At 45.9% G+C, this 18,481-nt stretch overlaps 1 protein-coding gene across 19 annotated transcripts in view; it reads right to left on the bottom strand.

The window, feature by feature from the left end:
* WNK2 (WNK lysine deficient protein kinase 2) overlaps nucleotides 1-18,481 on the bottom strand; it is a 130,865-nt gene that overhangs the window by 37,390 nt on the left and 74,994 nt on the right. For 18 of the 19 annotated variants that reach the window (XM_078061945.1, XM_078061948.1, XM_078061955.1 and 15 more), the window contains 4 exons: nucleotides 3,155-3,918; nucleotides 2,811-2,880; nucleotides 791-852; nucleotides 9-697 (listed from right to left, as the gene is read on the bottom strand). In XM_078061945.1, coding sequence (XP_077918071.1) covers nucleotides 9-697; nucleotides 791-852; nucleotides 2,811-2,880; nucleotides 3,155-3,918 — 1,585 coding nt within the window. The remainder of the gene's footprint in view (nucleotides 1-8; nucleotides 698-790; nucleotides 853-2,810; nucleotides 2,881-3,154; nucleotides 3,919-18,481) is intronic. The other variant, XM_078061944.1, reaches the window with a different exon arrangement.

Raw genomic sequence — 18,481 nt, 5'->3', positions numbered from 1 at the left:
GGACCTACTTCTCCCGAAGACTCTGCAGCTCCTTCCTGATGTCCGCATCCTCAATCTCCGAGTCGTTGTCGCTGCTGATGTAGGATGACTGGGAGTGGAAGGAGGTCACGCTGATGGTGGGCACCTTCACGCCCACCCTGCTGGGCGTCTCCGGCCCCGGGGAGCCGGCCCGCGAGGTCCTGTGCAGGAAGGCGGTGGCCTTCTTCACCAAGTCACTGGCCACGCTGCCGCCACTGGGCAGGGAGGCGTGCTTCTGCGCGGGGGGCCTCCTGCGCGGACACTCATCCCCAGAGTCACTGGACACCGGCTCACCCACGCCGACCTCGATGGACGAGGCTGTCTGCGCCCGCCGCACAGCCAGCTTCACGTCGGGGCTGTGGGGGGCCTCCTTCAGGTACACATCCGGGGGCGCTGAGTACCGCAGGCTGTGGGGGGAGCCCAGGGTCCACTCGTCCTGCGTGCTGACCACCGAGAACCGGCCCACGGTTTTGGCTGGTGAGCTGCCGTCCTGCTGTCCTAGAAGCTTCTGGGGGGACTCTGAGGCGAGAGTGCCCTGCATCTGGGGGAGGCCGGTCTGGCTGTCTTCCGTCAATGTCCCCAGGCTGCTCAGCAGGGGCTGGGCTGAGGATTCCCCAGGGACCCCACTGCTGCGGTCTGCGGGCTCCAGATGTGCAGGGAAGGCAGAAGCAGGGACATCCTTGAGAAGGCGGGGAAAGGGAAAGTTCTCACCACGCTCCAGCAGAGAGGAAACCCCACCGACCCGCTGGGCGTCTCAGCGAACACTCCTTACCTGGGGAGCACTTGGAGCTGGGGGCAAGCCTGAGGCCGTCGCTTGGCTCAAAGACGATTCTGCTGTAGGAACGTCAAAATCGTTACTCGGGCTGGTGTGGAGGACAAGGGCAGGAGTAGGTGCCCTCAAGCTGAATCAGATCAGGGAGAGGGCAGGCTGCCCCCGCCCAAGGAAGGGGGACCCGCAGTGTCTGTGCTCAGCAACTAGGAAAACTAAAATATTCCAGGATGTCCTACCCCCCTTTTTTCTTAGGAGACCCCAATAACTTGGGGAAAGGAGGGTTCAGCCTATCACCACTCAGGTCCCCGGAGGCACCTGCTCGAGGACCTCGGGTACGACGCCCGCTACACGTCTGATGGCGTCACCTGTCCCACCCGCCCCTGCTAACCCTGATGGCGTCAGTCCGCGCCAGGTCATCCCTGCACACCTGATGTCTCCGCCCTGTCTCGCCTGTGCTCTCTACACCCGAAGGCCTCCCTGACACGACATCTCTGCTGACAGAAGGGCCTCAGAAGGCCCTACATCAGTAGCACCAGTTCCTGACCCTGCTGCTCCAGCGTCTGGGGAAGGACCCTGTCATCTGAGGCGGTCTCTGTCTCCCCATCCACAGAGTGTAGACACGGCGGGGTATTTCTGACCCCCTTTCCCAGGACTGCTGAGTGACAGAGCAGAAGGAGCTGACGTGTGGGAGACCGGGTGAGCTGAGGCCCGCACACGGCAAACGACAGCCACAGGCAGGCAGGGGCTGCGTGTCAGGCCGCGGCCAGACGGACATGCTTGGAGCAGGGGTGACAGCCTCCGGCAAGGTCTGGGGGCTGTCCCTGCGCAGATTCCTGGGGACACCCAGACCCAGTGGCATACACCCCTCCCCCATAGGCAATGCCTGACGCCCATCCTGACCTACCCCCGCAGTGGGGACCTGACGCCCATCCTGACCTACCCCCGCAGTGGGGACCTGACGCCCATCCTGACCTACCCCCGCAGTGGGGACCAGCCAACCTGTCTTTGTACAGCTCCAGGGATGGGGGGCTCACGGTCCACTACACTCCCTCTCCTGGACAGCTCTGACCTCCAGAAACGTTTACCTCTTCCAAACTAGAATCTGCTTCCTTGAGCTGCCCCACATCCTGGCCCTCCGGGAGGAGTGCATCTGGGAGTGGACACAGCACCGGCGTCCTGGTGCCGCAGGACGGGCCCAGAGTGCGTTTCTCGAGCACCGAAGTCAGAAGATGAAGCAGGCACTCCTCGTACCTTCTGGCACGTTCCTGCTTTACCACCCGACCCTCACTTTCCCAGGGAAACGGCACACAGCTTCCGACCCCACTGCCGGCTGTCCCCGTCCCTCTACGGTGTGACACCCAAGCATGCGGCATCCAGGGGTCTGACCAGATCCCGCAGGCCACTCCTCTCACTGCACACGGGCCTCATCTGCCTCGGACACACACCCAGGGGCCTCTTACGAGGTCAGCTGGATCCCTGTCTTGCTGATCTCCCGAGGAATTGCAGGCCAAGAAGAAACCCCACACCTTAGAAGATCAGACCAGCGCCTTGGGCTGAGACACAGGTGTTCCCACAGAGAGGGGACCCTCAGAGAAAGCCCCGATTCAGGAACTCGATGGCCCCAGCCTGACCGTTTCCACAGACCTGCGGGAAGCCCCCAGCCCCAGCCCTGCGCTCTACCAAAACGGCCTTCAACACCTTGTAACCTTCTCAAGAACAGGGGGCGAGGGGGTACCTGCCAGAGCGCTTTGAGAGCACGGCTGCTGACAGCCCTGGTCACACCCCGACACCCAGCCATCCGGGCTTTCACCCACTTCTACGGAGAACTTTCTCACCTTGGGGCATGAGCATGTCATGGTTTGTAAGGAGACACGGTGGGCTTTAACCTACACCTCATGACGGGCTCCTGCTACGTCTGAGTCCCACCCAAGATGCTATGGGGATGAAGGACGCAGATGCAGGAAGGCTGGTGGCACCTCGTGAGCACTGGGGTTCTGACGGGTGACCTGGGGCTCATTACCTGTCATTGGCGAGGGCCCAGCCTGGTCCAGCGCAGCCCCCAGCCCCGGAGCGGTTTCTGACTTTCCCAGCTGGAGGAAGAAACAGAAAGAGCCGCGAGTCTCGCCTGCTGAGCTCTGCAGCTAACCAGCGGATCTCCCGTATGAAAGCCGGGCTCCTCCCCGGGCCGCCCCAAGCAGACCCCATCCAGGCCAGGTCCCAACCCTGCACACACATCCCAGTTCCCCAAATGAGCCACTCTGGCAACACGCACGGGGTGGGCCTCTGAGAACGGGACAGTCAGGGCCAAGAGCGGCAGCTCTGCGTGCCTAGGGAGCCCGCCACCCCGGTGGGACCAGGACTCACCACAGGCTGGGGCTCCAGGGCCAAGTCTCGGTCCCCCGCCTCCACGGGGGTCCCAGCCGAGGCTGAGGAGGTGGGCATGTGCTCCTGGTAAAGCAGAGTTCGGAGCTTCTCGTCCAGGCTCTTGATGGTGCTGTCCACAAAGCCCACCCTAGGGGGCGGCCCCTCCCCATCTGACTCCAAGGCTGAGGGCGGCTGGGGGGGCATGGTGGGCCCCAGTGGGGGGCTGGGGAGCTGGGGGGTGGCCAAGCTGATGGCCCCCACCGCAGGGGGCAGTGGGGGCAGGGGCTGGCCCAGGGCAGGCTGAGGGGTCCCACTGGGGGCACTGGGTGCAGGGGCCGGAGCCCGCAAGGGCTCGCCCTGGGCAGAGGCCTCCCTGGCTGAGGTGGGCTCTCCCAAACCTGTGGGGTAACGGGGGGCCTCCAGAGGCGGGGCACAAGGCCCCGCGCCCGCGCCCAGAGGCTGTGCAAGCTGGGTGTCTGGAGTCTCTGCCAGTGGCTGGGGAGTCTCGCGCGCACTGGCCGTCCCCTGGGAGGTCCCTGGGCCCCCCGCCTGCACAGCAGTCCCCACGGCTGGCTCTGGCTTGGGGCTGGCGGCTGGCGCAGCCGTGTCCTGGGGCAGAGCAGTCACAGGAGGGGAGGATGGCGCCACAGGGGCTGGGGCACCACCAGGGAGGTCCCTGGGGCCTGCTTGGCTCAGAGGCTGCGGACCGGCTGGGAAGCTGGGTTTTTCCTTTAAGGACAGCTGGTCTTTACAGGGCGCGGCACCTAGAAGAAACAGGAGAAGTGCCTCTGTACCAGCCTACCGTGGTCCTATTTACCTGGCACGTCTCCGGCCAGAAAGATGCCTTCTACGACCTGCAGGCCCCGCACACTGGCCTTCCGTCCTTCTCTCCAGTGCGCCAGCTTCACACACGGGCTGCCCCTGCCTGAGGTGCCTTCCGAGGTCCTGCAGCAGCCTGGCTTCTCTCTTCGGGCCTCCGTCCCACCACTGTCCCCTCGGCCCAGGCACGCCCACTCCCTTCCCTTCGCTCTTCCTGCAGCACTTGGCCATCAGGCAGAACCCGCTTCTCCGACCCCCACCTGCTAGGGGAGCTACATGAACCGCGGCCCTGCTATCCTTTCCACTGGCCCATCCCACAGCGCCATAAAATGAACTTATCAAAGCAAGGTGTCTGCGCAGTGAGGCCCACACCCTCCCCCGCCCCCGAGTGAGCAGCAACGTCCCACGAACAGGCTTCGGTGAGGTCAGAAGCACACACCGCCAGCGCCCCACCAGGGGCTGGGAAGGGATCATAGGGAGGAACCCTGGGAACCGGGCGATGGAACACGGCTCAGCGGCCTCCTGCCCAGGACCTCCCCGCGCCTGGGAACATCCAGAGGACGCAGGAGGTCCTGTTTCCCGAACGGACTTGTCCTTTGAACCTACTTTACTTAAAACTGCATAAAACAAAAATGAGAAGCTTACAAAGATCAAGTGGGGAGGGAGAGCGCCGGGATCCCCCGCCCCCGGACTCACATTGCCCCTCCCCGAGCAGGTCACAGAACTCCACATCTGGTTTTCTTCACAGCATTGCCATGTAAACATGTGCTCTAAACACCACGGCTCAGTTCTCCCTGATTCTGAATACCGTGTCAGCGGGCCCATGTTTCTTCTTTCCTGTCTGGCTTCTCTGTCGCCACCGTATCCGCCACCGTATCCGGGAGGCGCGTCCACGTTGCGCGTCTGCATAGTTTCACTCCCTGACGCTCCCACGACTTCGAGCCATTGAGGTGCTAGTATGACCGGCTTGCTGCCCGTCTGGGACACGACTGACACCCGTGTGTGTCTGCCTGGGCTCATCTGCTGGGCATACAGCCCACACGGGGCCGCTGGGTCAGGGGGCTGCAGCCTACAGGAGGGGGTACCCGAGCCGCCCCAGAGCGGCCCCTGTGCTCCCGCTCCCCCACGTCATCCTGGGCAGTGTAACAGCACCTAACGTGATTTCGTTGTTTCTTTTATTGTGGTGGGAACACTCAACACACGATCAGCCCTCTCAGCAAAATCTTAGGTACAGTACAGTGCGGGCGTCTGCAGGCTCGGGGCCGTGCGGCCAGTCCCGACAGCTCATCCACCCGCACAACTGAAACTTTACCCCTCGAACGGCACCCCCGCCCCCGCTCCGCTCCGCTTCCATGAGTTCCAGGACTCTCGGGGGCCCCGTCAGCGTCAGCCGTGTTTGTCTTTTTGTGACCGACTGATCTCACTTAGCATAATGTCCTCAAGGTTCGTCCATGTTGTTCCCAAACAGCAGGATTTTCTTTTTCAAGGATAAACACTATGTCCTTGTAAGTAGCTGCCACATTTCATTCATCCATCCATGGAACATTTAGGCCGTTTCCGTATCTCGGCTAATGTGAACAGTGCCGCAGTGGACGTGAGGGTGCAGAGATCTCTGAGATACCGATTTCATGTCCTGCGGCCAGGCGCCCAGAAGGATTACTGGATCAGAGGGGAGCTCTTTTTAACTTTCTGAGGAACCTCCATACTGTTCTCCAGAGTGGCACCCGCTTGCATTCCCACCAAGAGCGCACGAGGGCTCCCCTTTCTCCACATCCTCACCAATACCGATCTTTTTCTGTTTTTTATATTAGCCGTCCTGACAGGCACTCAGTGCTATCTCCGTGCTTTTCGTTTGCATCTCCCTGGGAACAAATTAAACTGAGGACCTCTTGGGCTAATCTGGATACCTGCTTTCACACCACACCTGTCCACGTCCCTTGCCTGTCTTTCCGTAGAGGTATCATGCTTTCCTTTTTGATTGACAGGAGTTCTGTATGTGTGCGGAATAAGAACATTTTGTTGCTTACACGTATTGTAAATATCTTCTCTCACACTGCAATTTGCCTATTTGCTCAATTAGTCTTTTAGTGAACAATACTTACTCATTTTAATGTAATCAAATGTAACCAACTTTTAGCCAGTCTTTCCTTCAGCACTTTTTGTGAAGATGTTCTCCTATGTCACTTGTACATTAAGAGTCACAATCCACTTGTAATGAGTTTTATAGTATGAGGTTAGAAGCAAGGATTATTCTCCCAGTGTGGAGAGCCCATAGTCCCAACTCTTTGTTTTGTTTTTAAAGAGTTTTTTTAGATAGAGACAGAGCATGCGTGGGGGGAAGGGCAGAGGGAGAGGGACTAGCAGACTCCCCACTAGGCGCAGAGCCCACCTCGGGGCTGGATCCCAGGACCCTGAGCTCACAACCTTATCCGACTGTGCCACCCAGGTCCCCCAACTCTCCTTTTTTTGTTTTCAAGACCACCCTGTCCTCACGGCCCAGGAGTCAGGCCATTCTTGTCAGTCGAGCAGGCGTGCCTCTAGATGCTTTTACTCCGTTGCTCAGTGTATTCCTCTTCCAGCGCCACAGTGTTTCCATAGTCGTGGGTTTACATAATTAGTCCTGACACTCAACAGAACCATTTCCTTCCTCTAAGGGAGTATCTTGGTTTTTCCTGGCCTTTGCGTTTCCACAAATACTATATAATCAGCTTGTCAATGCCCATAAAATATTGTTACAATTTTAACTGGGACCACACTGAATCTACAAATCCATTTGAGGAGAAGTAATGTGTTTACAATATTGAGTCTTCTAATCCATGAACATGGTATATATCTTTTCATTCATTTCTTTTTAAGTTTCTCTCAATGTTTAAAGGTTTGGAGTATAATGGACTTATTTTTTGTTAGATCCATTTCTATTTGATGTTTGGTATTATTATGTTAGTACAAATGGGAATTTTTCTAAATTTCACTTTCTAACTATTGCTGGTATAGAAAAATAACTTTTATTTAGCTAACTCACTAAACTCAATTTTAATTTGTAAGTTTTAATTTCCACATATGTGCCATATAGTCACTTTGTCAATAAATAATAATTTATTTCTTCCTTTCAAATCCTGACATCTTTTTAAAGTAATAATTAAGTGCCATTAAATACAGGTTAAAAAAAAAATTATTATTATTACCACAAATACGATTACACAATAATTTACACCTCAAAATGGGAACCAAGTTTTAGCAGACATTCCTTGGAAAGAATTATAATTTGGCCCCAAACAATAATTTCATATCAAGGGCTTCTTCGTAAAAGATCATATTGTTCTGTTCAAATGTTTGATAAAAAGTAATAATGTTAAAAGAAACATCACCTTTTACGAAACACCCATATGGAATGACATTGAAAAATCAGAATAATCATTCAGCTCTGAGCATCTATTATGGAAGCCTACCTTAACTTGGTACCAACTCAAAAAAGCCAAAATTTACTTCGGGAAACCTTGTTTTGAGAGGAATGAATTTTCTTCAAATGAAAAAATAAAGCTACTGTACTTTTACCGTAACACCTCCAAAAATATTTACAAAAAGTGGACAGGGAACTAGCTCCTAAATTTGACTGCAGATTGAACTCACTTGGAGGAGCAAAAGATGATGACACTGGGTCCCATCTGCAGAAATTCCGATTTTACCATACGAGGCACACTTCTTCAATCCTGCTGCTTTCCTTTCTCTCTTTTTATTATTTCTTTTTCCCCTTCTCCTCTTCCTCACCCTCACTCCATGCTTCTCCTTCTTTTCCTTCCTGATGTCTTACCCCACATTGCACTAAGCCCTCCAGTAGATACTGGAAATAAGTGGTGATAATTGGTATTCTGTTGTTCTCCATCTCAAAAAGAAAACATTCAACACATCACTATTAGAAATACTTGCTGTTGCTTTTTAAATAGATATTCTTTGTCAAATTAAACTAATTCACTTTTAACCTATCTTCCTATTATCCAAAGGCTATCTTCCTATTATCCAAAGGCATTAATAGACTTTGAATCTTATGAAATGCCTTCTTCCATCTATTGAGAGGATCACATGCTTCCCTAACTTTAATCTGTGCCTCTGGCAGCTACCATTTCCCTTTCTGGTTCTATGAACTTTTTTTTTTTTTTTTTTTCCAGACATCATAGAGTATTTGTCTTTCTCCCTCTGGCTTATTTCACTTAGCATGATGACCTCCATGTTCATTCATGTTGTCACAAATGGCAAGATCTCCTTGTTTTTATGGCTCAATAGCATTCCACTGTATATATTTACCACATTTTCTTTATTCATTCAAGTGTTAACACTTAGCTTGTTTCCATATCTTGGCTATTGTGAATAACGTTGCAAGGAACACGGGGGTACAGATACGTCTTCAAAATAGTGACTTCATTTCTTCAGATCTATACCCAGAACTGGGATTGCAGGATCATATGGTAGTTCTATTTTTTTGAGTAACTTCCACACAATTTTCTATGATGGCTTTAGCAGTGTGTATTCCCACCAGCAATATACAAGGTTTCCCTTTCTCCCCATGTCCTTGCCAACAATTGTTATCTATTGTCTTTTTGAAAACAGCCATCCTGACAGGTGTGAGGCAATATCTCGTTGTGGTTTTGATTTGCACTTCCCTGATGATTAGTGATGTTGAGTACCTGTTCATATTCTCTTGGCAATTTGCATGACTTCCCTGGAAATACATCTATTCAGATTCTTTACATATTTTAAATTGGATTATTTGAGGGGTCTTTTGTTTTTGCTATTGAGTTGTGTGAGTTCCTTACTTTAGATACTGCCCCTTATCAGATACATGATTTGTAAATATTTTCTCATTCTGTAGGATGCCTTTCTCACTTTCTTTTGCTGTACAAAAGCTTTTTAGTTTGATGTAATCCCAGTTATAATTTTTGTTTTTGTTGCTTGTGTTTTTAGTGTCATATTCATTGTCAATGAGTTTTTTTCCCGTTTTCTTCCAGGAGTTTTATGATATCAGGTCTTTAATCCATTTTGAGTGGACTTCTGTAAGTGGTGTAAGATGAGGGTCCAATTTCATTCTTCTACATGTAGATAACCAGGTTTCCCAGAACCATTTATTGAAAAGACTATCCTTTCCCCTTGTGTATACTTGGCACCCTTGTCATAGATTAGTTGACCCTACATTCATCTCTTATTTTTTTTAAAGATTTTATTTATTTGAGAGAGTGAGAGAGCACGAGTCGGGGTGGGGGGAGGACAAGCAGACTCCTCACTGAGCAGGGAGCCCGATGCGGGGCTCAATCCCAGCACCCTGGGATCATGACCTGAACCGAAGGCAGATGCTTAACCGACTGAGCCACCAGGCGCCCTGGGAGTCTGACTCTTGATTTCAGCTCAGGTTGTGGTCTCAGGGTTGTGGAATCAAGCCCTGCGTTAGGCTCTCTACACTCAGTGCAGAGTCTGCTTCAGATTCTCTTTCACCCTCTCCCCCTCCAACTCGTGCTCTCCCTTCTCTCAAAGTAAATAAATAAAATCTTAAAAAGATGTTTGGAAGAATTCACCAGTGGTCTGGACTTTTTATTTGTTGGGAGATTTCTGATTACTGATTTAATGTCCTTACAGGTATAGATCCATTCAGATTTTCTATTTTTTTCATGATTCAATCTTCATAGGCTTTGTGTGTAAGTGTAGAAATTTATCCATTTTTCCTAGGTTATCCAATATGTTAGCCTAACTGTTCATGGTAGTTTCTCATGATTCTTTGTATTACTATGGAATCAGTTGTGACGTCTCCTCTTTCAGTTCTGATTTTGAGTCCTTTTTTTCTTAGTCTAGCTAAAGGTATGTCAATTTTGTTTACTTTTTTTTTTTTTTTAAGATTTTATTTATTTATTTGACAGATAGAGCGCACAAGTAGGCAGAGAGGCAGGCAGAGGGAGGGGGAGAAGCAGGCTCCCCACTGAGCAGGGAGGAGCCCAACACGGGGCTCAATCCTAGGACCCTGGGATCATGACCTGAGCCGAAGGCAGATGCTTAACCGACTGAGCCACCCAGGCGCCCTAATTTTGTTTACATTTTCAAAAAAGCTTGCTCTTCATTTCATTTATGTTTTGCATTGTTTTTCTGGCCCACTTATTTCTGCACTTATCTTTGTTGTTTCCTTCCTTCTGCAAACTTTGGGCTTGGATTGCTTTTCTTTTTCCAGTTCTTGGAGGTGTGAAGTTAGATTTTCTTGTTTCTTAATGTAGACTTTTATCACTATAAACTTTCCTCTTAAAACTGCTTTTGGCACATCTCATAAGTTTTGGTATTTTCATTTGTCTCAAAGTATTTTATTATTTCCCTTTTCACTTCTTCTTTGACCCACTGTTTATTCAGAAGTATGTTTTATAGTTTCCATGTATTTGTGCATTCTCCTGCTTCCCTCCTGTCACTGATTTCTAGTTTCACACCATATAGTAAAAAAAGACAACAATGTGATTTCAATCCTTTTAAATTTGTTAAGACCAATTTCATGATCTAACAAATGATCTATCCTGGAGAATTTTCCATGTTTGTTAAGATTGTGAATTCTGCTACTGTTCTGTACATGCCTGTTAAGTTCATTTATAATAAAATACCATTCCAGTCAATATTTCCTTATTGACTTTCTGATCTATCCATTGTTGAAAGTAAGGTATTTAAGTCTATACTGTCTATATCTTTTAATTGGTGAACTTAATCCATTTACATATAAAGTAATTATTGATAAGTAAGGACTTACTATTGCCATCTTATTGTTTTCTGGCAGTTTTATAGTTCCTTTATTCCTTTCTTCCTCTCTTGCTGTCTTCCTTTGTGATTTGATGATTTTTTGTAGTGTCATGCTTTGTTTCCTTTCTCTTTATTTTGTATATTAGAGCTATTTGTGATAACTATGAGCCTTACTTTAAAAACATAGTTATGGGCGCCTGGGTGGCTCAGTCGTTAGGCGTCTGCCTTCAGCTTGGGTCATGATCCCAGGGTCCTGGGATCGAGTCCCACATCGGGCTCCCTCCTCGGCGGGAGGCCTGCTCTCCCTCTCCCACTGCTTGTATTCCTGCTCTCGCTATCTCTGTCTCTGTCAAATAAATAAATAAAATCTTTAAAAAAATAATAAATAAATAAATAAATAAATATAGTTATAACAGTTCATTTTAAGCTGATAACTTCAATTGCATACTGAAACTCTACACTTATACTTTCCCCACACACTTTTTTATGTTTTGATAACACAATGTACATCTTTTTTATATTTTGTATCCATTAAAATTATTGTAACTGTAGTTTTTTTAATACTTTTGTCTTTTAACATTTATACTAGATTTAAGTGATTTAGACACAGCCATCATATTCTGAATGAGTATGTACTTTTACCAGTAAGTTTTATACTTTCATGTGTTTTCACGTTACTAATTAGCATCCTTTTACTTCAGCTTGAAGAACTTTCCTTAGCATTTCTTCTAAGGCAGGTATAGTGGTGAACTCCCTCAGCTTTTGTTTGAGAAAGTCTTTATTTCTCCTTCATTCCTGAATGACAGCTTTGCCAGTATTCTTAGTTGTCAGTTTTTTACTTTCAGCACTTCAAATATGTCATTCCATTCTCTCCTGGCCTACAAGGTTTCTGCTATGAAATTTGCTGAAAGCCTTGCAGGTATTCACTTGTTTGAAATGAAGTGGGTTTCTTCCCCCCCCCCCCCCCCACGTCTTGCTGCGTTCAAAATTATCTCTGTCTTGATTTTTGATAGTTTAATGTGTCTTGGTGAATTTGGGTTGAATCTGTTTGGGGTCCTGTGAGATTCAAGTGCCTGGATGTACATATCTTTTTCTAGATTTGGGAATTTTCTTAAATAAGCTTTCTGCCCTTTCTCTTTTCTTCTGGGACTCCCACAATGCAAATATTAGTTGCTTGATGGTGCCCCGTAATTCACATAGGCTTTCTTCACTTTTTTTTTCATTCTTCTTTCTTTTTTCTCCTATGACTATATAATTTCAAATGACCTGTCCTGATGTTCACAAATTCTTTCTTCTGCTTGATCAAGTTTGATATCCATGCTGTCTATTGCATTTTTTTCATTTCATTCATTGTATTCTTCAGCTCCAATATTTATTTGGTTCTTTTCATGATTTGTTTCCCTACTGAACTTCTCATTTTCTTCACATACTTTTTTCCTGATTTTGTTGAGTTCTTTACATGTAGTCTGTTAACCTTAAAAATAAATCTGTTGGAGCACCTGGGTGGCTCAGTCACTAGGCGTCTGCCTTCGGCTCAGGTCATGATCCCAGGGCCCTGGGATCGAGCCCCACATCGGGCTCCCTGCTCAGCAGGAAGCCTGCTTCTCCCTCTCCCACTCCCCCTGCTTGTGTTCCTTCTCTTGCTTTGTCTGTCAAATAAATACAATCTTTAAAAAAATATTTTAAAAATATATTTAAAAACATAAAACTGTCAGTTATCTTACCAGCAAAAATGGGTTTATTTGGGAATAAGAGAGAATTGCAATCTGGCACAAGCAAGCTATGACAAAAGCATAGGCAAGTTGGGAGAACAAAAGGAGAAGAGGCTCTTTTAGAGAGGAAAGGGGGTGTAGGGAGGGGCTGTTGTAAACTAAAAGCCTATTGGAGTGAACTGGGAGCTGGAAGTATAGTGGCTTCTCACTGGCTGAGCTGTGACTGCCTCTCATTGACTGGGCTGTTGCGGGGATGGAAGAAAACTTCCTCCCTCCTGCGGGAGTAGTAAAGTAGCATCCACCTGTGAGGTCCTTCTCTTCCTATTGGATCTGTAATTGACAACCAGTGCTTGGTGTGAGAGCTCCCCCTGCCAGCCTCTGAACTCCATTCTAGACAAGGTTTCCTTTTATTTTCACAGTTTTCTTGTAGCTCACCGAACTGCCTTAAAATAGTAAGTTTGAATCCTTTGACAGTTCATACATCTTCAATCTCTGGGGTCTGTTACAGGAAAAGTACTGTGTTCCTTTGGTGGTGTCATGTTTCCCTGCTTTTTTGTTTCTTGTAGCCTTGTGTTGCTAACTTTGCATTTGATGAACACAGTCATCTCTTGTAGCCTTTACAGATGGGTTTTGGTTGGGGAAGACCTGAGTGTCTGTGAGTGGGTGCAGGATACCAGCTGTGGTGGTTCCAGCTAAAGGACAGGCCCAGCAGTGTAGTCTCTGTGCAGATCTATCAGCCAAGGTGAGCGTCAGCACAGGTGGCAGGGACCCTAAACTAAACTGCAGGTGGCTGCAGTGGCCGTGCGGGCTGTTGGGGTCTTCAATGGTGAAGGCTGCTGGGTACCTCCTGACCTTTTTCTGCCATGGGATGTTGCAGCTAAGGTGGTCCCTCCCGGAGGCTGGGTCCAGCTGGTGGGCACCCTCAGAGTGGGGGCACTGGTGTCCGATGTGCAGGTGCCTATGGCCCAGATACTGAACCGGGGTCTGGAGTGCAGGCACTCACAGAGGGATGATGGCTCCAGGTTCCGGAGCGCTGCCTAGCCCACAGTGATGATGGCCCCAGTGCCTCAGGTGCATGAGTGTGGAGTTGCCATAGAGCTGAAGTCTGAAGCGCAGGTGCACCCAGAGCAGCCAGGGGCCTGGGATCTGCACAGGGCTGGGGAGGCAGCAGGCAGTCCTGATCTTTGGAGACTGCACAAGAGAGCAGATTCTTCTGGAAAGAGGGTGCAGCAGCATCTCCTTCCCTAGGGGGTCTATGGTAGCAATGGCCGTTGGTTATGCCCATGGCAAAAACTATATCTTTTGTGAAACAGGCCACTGGGGTCTGCCAACTAGCATGAGTCCTCTGCTGTGAAAGCTGGGGGGAGCCCAGGCGGCCGCAGGGGCTACCAAGGTCCTCCAAGGTCCTCCCCAGAGCATGCCACTGGGGCCCATGATGGCACCCACCATGGGACTCAGAGAGCCCCACCTTCTTCTTTGATCCTAGCCATTTCCTGATGTCTCATGTAAGCCTGTCTCCCCAGCGATCCTTTCTATGCAGTAGCATTTTTGCTCCACTATGTTGCCAAAGGTTCTTAACTGGACACTTGAGCCCTCCCAAGGCTGTTTCCATTAATGGACAGATGTCTTAGTGTTTGTATGGGGGTATGAAGGCTGGTACCTCCTATGCTGCATCCTGCTGACATCACTCCTTCCAGTTATCCTTGGAGGGGCCTGTTTCTCTGTGGTTTTAATCTGAGCAGAGTTCTCTACTCCTTACATGAATTCCATTTGTCCTTTCCCTTTTTTTCAACAGCTATCACCTATTTTCCAACATCTGGCTGAGTTCATCCATTTCACTCTGATGAACATTTGTTGGCTGAGACAATGCAGCATCCACCCCTCCCTCATGTGGCAGGGAAGAACTGTCCCTATTTCCAGCTCCAGGGATATGCACCTGTCTGTGCATCCAGCCACCTGTCCACATAATTGCTTCAGAGACGTGACTCCTAGTTCTGCAGAGTGGACTCTGGCCCAGACCTTCAGAATCTTTCTGAACAGAAATAATTCTCTTTTCTGCCTGTATTTTACCCTGGAAGACAACACCCTGGGCTCTTCCAGAAATCTTGCCACCACAAAGGACAAGTGTGAGAGGGTTTTTAATTACTGATTTTTAAAAAAAATATTTATAGCACTTTTCAGAGTTTCTGTATCTTCTTATGTAAGTTTGGTAAGTTATATTTCTCCAAGATATCATCCATGTTTTGAAATTTATTGGCATGCAGTTACACATAATATATTTTCCTCTTTTTCTCAGTGTTAGTCAGACTACAGCAATTCCTGAGATTGTGCCTTGTCTTTTCTATAGTCAGTCTCATCAGGGGCACACCAATTTTATTAGACATTTCAGAGAGCCAATTTCAAGCTTTGTTAACACTCTTTTGTATGTTTGTTTTATATTTTATTAATTTGTACTCTTATCTGTTGTATTTCCTCTTTATTTGGGTTTTTCTTTTTGTATCGGACATTATTGATTTTTAGCCCTTTCTCCGTTCTAATATATGCATTCCTGCAAAATTATAGCTTTAACTGCATGCCCAAGTTTTGATATGTAATATTTTTATTTGCATGATTTTCATGTCCTTAACCAGAGTATTTTTTTAATTTCCATTATAATTTCTTCTTTGCTTCATGGGATATTTATAAGTGCATTTTCTTTATATACATATATAAGCACAAATTTTTTTTTTTTTTTAAGATTTTATTTATTTGAGAGAGAGAATGAGACAGAGAGAGAGCATGAGATGGGGGAGGGTCAGAGGGAGAAGCAGACTCCCTGCCGAGCAGGGAGCCCGATGCGGGACTCGATCCCGGGACTCCAGGATCATGACCTGAGCCGAAGGCAGTCGCTTAACCAACTGAGCCACCCAGGTGCCCTATAAGCACAAATTCTTAACTGAAAAATATAAAGAGACATTTTAGGGATCTCTTGTTTTTGAATTCCAGCTTCTGTCCAAATGTAGTTGGAGAACATGCATTGAATGCTTTTAATCCTTTGGAATTTATTGAGATTTGCTTTGTGTCCTGCATATAGCTAATTTAAAAATACTCTATGTGGACTTAAAAACAAATGTGTATTCTTTGGCCACTGGGTGTTCTACATACAGACCAATATTGCTAATTCTATTGTTAAAATCCATTATATCCTTATTGATTTTTGTCGTGTTCTAAAGGCTAAAACTCGCATAACAATTGCAGCTCTATTTCTTCATTTACTTCTGTCAGTTTTTGCTTTATATATGTTGAGGCTATGTTATTAAAGACACACAAATATGGAATTATTCTGTCTTCCTGGAGAGCTGAACTTTTCACCATTATGTCTTTGCCTTAAAGCCTATTTTGTCTGATACAAAAAGAGCTACACTAGCTTTCTTTAGTATTTGCATGCCGTGCTTTTTCCATTTCTTTATGTTACCTTTTTGTATTCTTGGGTCTTAGTTTGTTATTGGTTTGTTCTCTTTTTTCACATTTGGCAATCTTTGATATTTAGTCCACTTATATTTAATTACTGATCTATTTGGGTAAAAACTACCATCTTACTAATGATTTTCTATGTGTCATGCACGTTTGATGTTACTTTTTCTCTCCTTCCTTATCTTTTGTGTTTTAAGAATTCTTCCCCACTACACCCCACCACCATGAGTGTGTGAGTGATCCACTATTTTATAATTCCCACAGGATCATTCTAGAGACAACAATACACATACTTTTTTTGGAGATTTTTCACTATAAATTCAATCTTTTTCATTGATACAGGAGCATTCAGGTTAACTATTCCATCTTGGATGAGTTTGAGCAGGTTGTGGCTTTTGTGGGATTAGTCCATTTCATCTAAGTTGTTAAATTCATGTGGGTAGGTTTGTTCATAGTATTCCATGACTATGATTCCATGATTATTCTTCTTTTATGCAGGGTCTGTGGTGCTATTGCTTTTATTCCTGATATAAGTACTCAGAGATTTATCATAATTAGTGATTTTCTTCAAACAACCAGCTTTTTTTTTGTTTCATTGGTTTTGTCTGTTGTCTTTTCTATTTCAAATTTCATTGATTTCTGCTCTTTATTCCCTTCATTCTGCTTGCTTTGGATTTATTTTTTCCTAGTTTTTAAAAATTTCTTAAGATGGACGCTTGGGTTATTGAATTGAGACTTCCTTTTTCATCTAACCATGTAGTGGTATAAAATTTCCTCTACTGCATTAGCTGTGTTCCACAAATTTTAATATGTTGCATTTTCATTCTTGTTCATTTCAAAATGTTTCTAATTTTCCTTGAGATTTCTTCTTTGACTTACAGATTTATTTACTTATTACTGAGAGAAGAGTGTTAAAGTCTCCACTATAATTGTAGAATTGTCTATGTCTCCTTTCAAAAGAAAGGAAAAATACAGGAAACAGTATGGAGGTTCCTCAAAAAATTAAAAATTAGAACTGCCATATGACCTAGCAATTCCATTTCTGGGTATTTATCCAAAGAAAATGACTTCTGTTGTTGAAGTTCCATTGTTAAAGCTCTGCTGTTAGGTACATTCATATTTAGAACTGTTATGTCATCTTGATGAATTGACCCTTTTATGACTATGTAATTTTTTTTCCCTTTAAACTGAAGCATAACTGACATACAATATCCCATTAGTTGCAGATGCCCATCATACTGATTCAATATTTATATACATTACAAAATGACCCCATAAGCATAGTTACCACTTAATCACAATTCTTAAAATATTATTGACTATATTCCTTATACTGTACATCCCTATGACTTATTTATTTAAAACGGGAAGTCTGTACCGATTAATCCCCTTCACATACTTCACTTATCCCCCAGCCCCTCCCTTCTCTGGTAAAGAAAGCTTGTTTCCTTTATCTATGAGTCTGTTCCTGTTTTGTCTTGTTTATTTGTCCGTTTCTTTTTTGTTCGTTTTTAGATATCAAATATAAGTAAAATAATATGGCATTTGTCTCTGACTTATTTCACTTAGCATAATATCCTCTAGGTCCATCTTTGTTGTTGCAAATTGCAAGCTTTCATTCTTTTTTATGGCTAATATTCCTGTGTGTGTGTGTGTGTGTGTGTGTGTGTATCTCACATCTTCTTTATCTACTGATGGATACTTAGGTTGCTTCCATATCTTGTCTATTGTGAATAATACTGCAATGACCACAGAAGTGCATGTATCCCTTCAAATTGGTGTTTTCATTTTCTTTGGATAAATACCCAGAAATGGAATTGCTAGGTCATATGGCAGTTCTAATTTTTAATTTTTTGAGGAACCTCCATACTGTTTTCTGTAGTGGCTGCACCAGTTATTCCCATCAACAGTGCACAACAGTTCCCTTTTCTCCACATCCTCACCAACACTTGTTATTTCTTGTCTTTTTTATTCTAGCCATTCTGACAGGTGTGAGGTGATACCTCCTTGTGGTTTTGATTTGTAGTTCTCTGGGGATTAATGATGTTGATCATCTTTTCATGTGTCTTTTGGCCATCTGGATGTCTTCTTTGGAGAAATGTCTGTTCAAGTCTTCTGCCCATTTTTTTTTTTAATATTAATTTGTGTAAGTTCTTTATATATTTTAGATATTAACCCCTTATCAGATATATGGTTTACAAATATCTTCTCCCATTTTCTCTCAAAATGTTGCTTTTCATTTTCTTGATAATTTCCTTTACTGTACAAAAGCTCTTTAGTTTGATATAATCCCATTTGTTTATTTTAGTTTTTGTTGCCCTTGCCTAAGGAGAGTGGTCCAAAAAAATACTGTTAAGACCAATGTCAAACAGCTTATGGTCTGTTTTCCTCTAGGAGCTTTAATCCAAGTCTTTAATCCATTTGAATATATTTTTGTACATGACTAAGATAATGGTCCAGTTTAATTCTTTTGCACAGAGCTGTCCAATTTTTCCAACACCATTTGTTGAAGTGACGTTCTTTTTCCCCACTGTATATTCTTGCCTCCTTTGTCACAGAATTGACCACATATGCATGGGTTTATTCC

Source organism: Halichoerus grypus, chromosome 14 (assembly GCF_964656455.1).
Source record: "Halichoerus grypus chromosome 14, mHalGry1.hap1.1, whole genome shotgun sequence".
NCBI classification, from domain to species: domain Eukaryota; kingdom Metazoa; phylum Chordata; class Mammalia; order Carnivora; family Phocidae; genus Halichoerus; species Halichoerus grypus.
This window is presented reverse-complemented; position numbering and strand designations above follow the sequence as displayed.